The following is a 6,000-nucleotide window of genomic DNA, read 5'->3' as shown; positions in this document are numbered from 1 at the left end:
GTCTATTGGTCATGAGTGGCTTGATGCAAGGAGTGCAACACTTGTAGATCATATCCTGGATACGTCTGTGTGCGGTGGCTATTAAAGCAATGACCCCATCAGCAGTCCACTCCTTGTGAATCTCCCCCACATTTTTGAATGGCCTTTTCTTAACAATCCTTTCAAGGCTGCTGTTATCCCAGTTACTTGTGCACATTTTTCTACCACACTTGTTCCTTCCACTCAGCTTTCCATTAATATACTTGGATACAGCAGTCTGTGAACAGCCAGCTTCCTTAGCAATGACCTTTTGTGGCTTACCCTTCTTGTGGAGAGTGTCAATGACTGCCTTCTGGACATCTGTCAAGTCAAGTCAGCATTCTTCCCCATGAGTGTGGAGCCTATTAAAACAGACTAGGGGACCTTTCTAAATGCTTAGGAAGCCTTTGCAGGTTTTGTTTTTTTTATTAATTATTCTAATTTACTGAGAGAATGACTTTTGGGTTTTCATTGGCTGTAAGCCATCATCAACATTAACAGAAATAAATACTTGAAATAGATCTCTCTGTTTGTAATGACTCTATATGAAATATGAGTTTCACTTTTTGTATTGAAGAACTGAAAAAATTAACTTTTTGATGATTTTCTAATTATCTGATTCTTTTTGTGCGGTAAAGCATTTCCCTGACTGTTTTAAAAAAATATATTTTATCCAGGAGCTGTGGTATGAGCAGACCATGTCCCTGTACAGTCAGACACAGCTACTACACAGTACACAGCAGGGGCACATTTTATTATCTCAGCACAAGGGCATTTTTTTTAAACACATCCAACTGTGGAAAACATTATTATTCCAAGATCTGTGCTGATTAAAAATAACTTTGTTTGTAGGACAACCCCATTAAGATATTGTAATTGTATTAAAGAATGTAACTGCAGTTACCTAATATATTGTAGTTCATTTGACATTTCCACATGGAAAAGTCTTCGGAAACTTTTGTGTTCAGATATTGCAGACCTCTACTGGGGGACTACGAATGCTATCATATTTGAAGGCTTCAAACCAGGTGACAGCTAGCCTCCATGGTGATAGTTGTCTCATTATTTGCGTGCCTCTTCGCTTGCTTTCAGAATAGATCTTCTGCATATCTTTCCTTTACTTTATTTCTGAAGCCTACACATTGTATATGGATTCATTTACTATTTCATAGACCTGGTATGGGTTGTATAGGGTTCCATCAGCCTCAGCATTGTTACTGAGCAAAACGGAGACATCTTCCACAGAGTCCCAGAGAAGACTGCGATCTGCAGAACCTACTGGTGAGAAAGGTGAAGGATGAGGGTTTGGGATTGTGTATGGATTCTCGGGACAGTCTTCTTTTCCATTTGGGATGCAGATAATGATAAATGTCAGTATATTTAATATCAGTTCTAGAAACTCCGCAACTGTACAAACCGAGACCCCAATCCAAAGTCCAACTAGTCCTCCGATACTTGAAAACAGGTCTACCAGCTGCAATAAGAAATAAAGTATACATTTTACATATTGTCTTTGGAAAACAATAGTAGATTGCTTTGTTCAGAATCTGTTCAGTTTAATTATCAAAGTTGTGCAAATATAATTAGACAACAAAATATTATTATTATACTTACTTAAAGAGAGATTACCATCTCCAAGATCATATCCCAATATGTAGTAGGTGTTATAAAAATATTAGCAAATACCTCCAATTAGAAATGTAGTATAGTTTTTCTGATTGACCATGTCTCTTTCCTCATGTGCAGGCATTTCAGGACCTTAGGTATCCATGGTTACGACTACTGATATAGTAACAGTTACTTACCTAGCTGGTGGCTCGCATATTCATTACTTTAATGAGCAGTACCATGTGACCGCCTAGCTCTGGAAGGAGCTGCTGGCCCTGGACAATGGAGAAGCAGGGACGTGCCAGTAGGGTGAGTATGACGTGGGAGGGTGAGCCATGCTATATTCACCTGTCCCCGTTCCAACACTGCACTGTGTCTTCCGGGTCCTCTGGTTGTGACGTTCAGGTCAGAGGGCGCGATGACATTATTAGTGTGTGCCTTCTGCCTGAACAGTCACAGCCAGAGATTCAGAAGACACAGTAGCGCGTGGTGGTGGAACGAGGACAGATGAATATCACAACTGTCGGGGGCCTGAGCCAGCAGCGACACCGGCACCTGACCCCCATAGCGCGCCGGTGTCCCCTCCTGCTCAGGCCCCTGGCACTCGACGCCCAGTGATGAGAGGTGAGAATGTCATTTTTTTAAATTGCAACAGCAGCAGTGTACGGGGCATATTATGCTATGGAGCATCTTATGGGGCCATCAACCTTTATGGAACAGCATACGGGGCATATTATGCTATGGAGCATCTTATAGGGCCATCAACCTTTATGGATCAGCATATGGGGCATGCTATGCTATGGAGCACCTTATGGGGCCATCAACCTTTATGAAGCAGCATATGGGGCATAATATGCTATGGAGCATCTTATAGGGCCATCAACCTTTATGGAGCAGCATATGGGTCACTTTATGCTATGGAGCATCTTATCGGGCCATCAACCTTTATGGAGCAACATATAGGGCATATTATGCTATGGAGCATCTTATTGGGCTATCAACCTTTATGAAGCAGCATATGGGGCATATTATGCTATGGAACATCTTATAGGGCCATCAACCTTTATGGAGCAGCATATGGGGCATGTTATGCCATGGAGCCTCTTATAGGGCCATCAACCTTTATGGAGCAGCATATGGGGCATGCTATGCTATGGAGCATCTTATGGGGCCATCAACCTTTATGGAGCAACATATGGGGCATATTATGCTATGGAGCATCTTATTGGGCCATCAATCTTTATGGAGCAGCATATGGGGCATGTTATGCCATAGAGCCTGTTATAGAGCCATCAACCTTTATGGAGCAGCATATGGGGCATATTATGCTATGGAACATCTTATAGGGCCATCAACCTTTATGGAGCAGCATATGGGGCATGTTATGCCATGGAGCCTCTTATAGGGCCATCAACCTTTATGGAGCAGAATATGAGGATATTATGCTATGGAGCATCTTATGGGGCCATCAACCTTTATGGAGCAGCATGTGGGGCATATTATGCTATGGAGCATCTTATAGGGTCATCAACCTTTTTGGAGCAACATATGGGGCATATTATTCTATGGAGCATCTTATGGGGCCATCATTAACCTTTATGGAACATCTTATGGGGCCATTATTAACCTTTGTGCAGCATTATATGGGGCATATTTTTGTATGTAGCATCTTATGGGGCCTATCATGAACTTTATGGAGCATTATATGGAGCATATTTTATATGGAGCATCTTATGGGGCCCATCATGAACTTTATGGAGCACTTTGTGGGGCCCATCATGAACTTTATGGAGCATTATATGGGGTGTATTTTGTATGGAGCAACTTATGGGGCTCCGGATTCAATATGAATATTCAAAAACATTTAACCTACTGATGTCTCAATCAATTTCACTTTTATTGGTATCTATTTTTATTTTTTAAATTTACCAGCAGCTGCTGCATTTCCCACCCTAGGCTTATACTCGAGTCATTAAGTTTTCTCAGTTTTTTGTGGCAATTTAGGGGTCTCGGCTTATACTCGGGTTGGCCTTTACTCAAGTATCTATGGTACATATGGTATTGCCGTGGGGTCTCTTCGGACTGGAGGCAGGGACATGAATCCTCCGTCGGAAATGCCTCATGCATATAGCGCACTTCAGGCACCATTTTGTAAGTTACGCATCCGGGGATGAGGATTGTGGCCCAGGAGGGTTGTGGCGCCAGAATCAGCGCCTGCACAGTACGCACTTTCCGACGCCATTTTTATACTGAATCTATATATAAAATACGTCAGAGGAGCAATCCAGCCACTTTCTACTGAATATATCTAGAAAATACGTCAGCGCCACAAGCCAATGACTTTTTCTGCACAAGACAGAATGGGGGCGCAGGATGGGAGCAGCACATGACAGAATGGAGGCACAGAATCGGTGCAGCACATTACAGAATGGGGGTGCAGGATGGGAGCAGCACATGAAAATGGGGGTGCAGGATGGGAGCAGCACATGACAGAATGGGGGCGCAGGATGGGAGCAGCACATTACAGAATGGGGGCGCAGGATGGGAGCAGCACATGACAATGGGGGCGCAGGATGGGAGCAGCACATGACAGAATGGGGGCGCAGGATGGGAGCAGCACATGACAGAATGGGGGTGCAGGATGGGAGCAGCACATGACAGAATGGGGGTGCAGACTGGGAGCAGCACATGACAGGATGGGGTGCAGGATGGGAGCAGCACATGACAGGATGGGGCGCAAGATGGGAGCAGCACATGACAGGATGGGGGCACAGGATGAGAGCATCACATGACAGGATGGGGGCACATGATGGGAGCAGCACATGACAGGATAGGGGCTTAGGATGAGAGCACTACATGACAGGATGGGGACGCAGGATGAGAGCACCACATAGCAGGATGGGGGTGCAGGATGGGAGCTTCACATTACAGAATGGGGGCGCAGGATGGGAGCAGCACATGACAATGGGGGTGCAGGATGGGAACAGCACATGACAGAATGGGGGTGCAGGATGGGAGCAGCACATGACATAATGGGGGTGCAGAATGGGAGCAGCACATGACAGAATGGGGCGCAGGATGAGAGCACTACATGACAGGATGGGGTGCAGGATGGGAGCAGCACATGACAGGATGGGGGCGCAGGATGAGAGCATCACATGACAGGATAGGGCGCAGGATGGTAGCAGCACATGATTGAATGGGGGCACAGGATGAGAGCATCACATGACAGGATGGGGGCGCATGATGGGAGCAGCACATGACAGGATAGGGGCTTAGGATGAGAGCACTACATGACAGGATGGGGACGCAGGATGAGAGCACCACATAGCAGGATGGGGGTGCAGGATGGGAGCTTCACATTACAGAATGGGGGCGCAGGATGGGAGCAGCACATGACAATGGGGGTGCAGGATGGGAACAGCACATGACAGAATGGGGGCGCAGGATGGGAGCAGCACATGACAGAATGGGGGTGCAGGATGGGAGCAGCACATGACATAATGGGGGTGCAGAATGGGAGCAGCACATGACAGAATGGGGCGCAGGATGAGAGCACTACATGACAGGATGGGGTGCAGGATGGGAGCAGCACATGACAGGATGGGGGCGCAGGATGAGAGCATCACATGACAGGATAGGGCGCAGGATGGTAGCAGCACATGATTGAATGGGGGCGCAGCATGAGAGCACCACATGACAGGATGGGGCACAGGATTGGAGCAGCACATTACAGAATGAGGGTGCAGGATGGGAGCAGCGCATGACAATGGGGCGCAGGATGGGAGCAGCACATGACAGAATGGGGGTGCAGGATGGGAGCAGCACATGACAGAATGGGGGTGCAGGATGGGAGCAGCACATGACATAATGAGGGTGCAGAATGGGAGCAGCACATGACAGAATGGGGCTCAGGATGAGAGCACTACATGACAGGATGGGGTGCAGGATGGGAGCAGCACATGACAGGATGGGGCGCAAGATGGGAGCAGCACATGACAGGATGGGGGCACAGGATGAGAGCATCACATGACAGAATGGGGCGCAGGATGAGAGCACTACATGACAGGATGGGGTGCAGGATGGGAGCAGCACATGACAGGATGGGGGCGCAGGATGAGAGCATCACATGACAGGATAGGGCGCAGGATGGTAGCAGCACATGATTGAATGGGGGCACAGGATGAGAGCATCACATGACAGGATGGGGGCGCATGATGGGAGCAGCACATGACAGGATAGGGGCTTAGGATGAGAGCACTACATGACAGGATGGGGACGCAGGATGAGAGCACCACATAGCAGGATGGGGGTGCAGGATGGGAGCTTCACATTACAGAATGGGGGCGCAGGATGGGAGCAGCACATGACAAT

The 6,000-nt window shown here is 47.2% G+C and overlaps 1 protein-coding gene across 1 annotated transcript in view; it reads right to left on the bottom strand.

The window, feature by feature from the left end:
- Positions 1-593: 593 nt before the first annotated feature.
- Positions 594-6,000, bottom strand: part of LOC143773835 (epithelial sodium channel subunit beta-like) — a 67,810-nt gene continuing 62,403 nt past the window's right edge. The window contains exon 10 of the mRNA XM_077261170.1: positions 594-1,492. Coding sequence (XP_077117285.1) covers positions 1,154-1,492 — 339 coding nt within the window. The 3' untranslated portion in view covers positions 594-1,153. The remainder of the gene's footprint in view (positions 1,493-6,000) is intronic.

Source organism: Ranitomeya variabilis, chromosome 5 (assembly GCF_051348905.1).
Source record: "Ranitomeya variabilis isolate aRanVar5 chromosome 5, aRanVar5.hap1, whole genome shotgun sequence".
In the NCBI taxonomy this organism is placed as follows: Eukaryota; Metazoa; Chordata; class Amphibia; order Anura; family Dendrobatidae; genus Ranitomeya; species Ranitomeya variabilis.
Note: the sequence above shows the minus strand (reverse complement) of the source record. Positions and strands in the feature narration are given on the sequence as shown.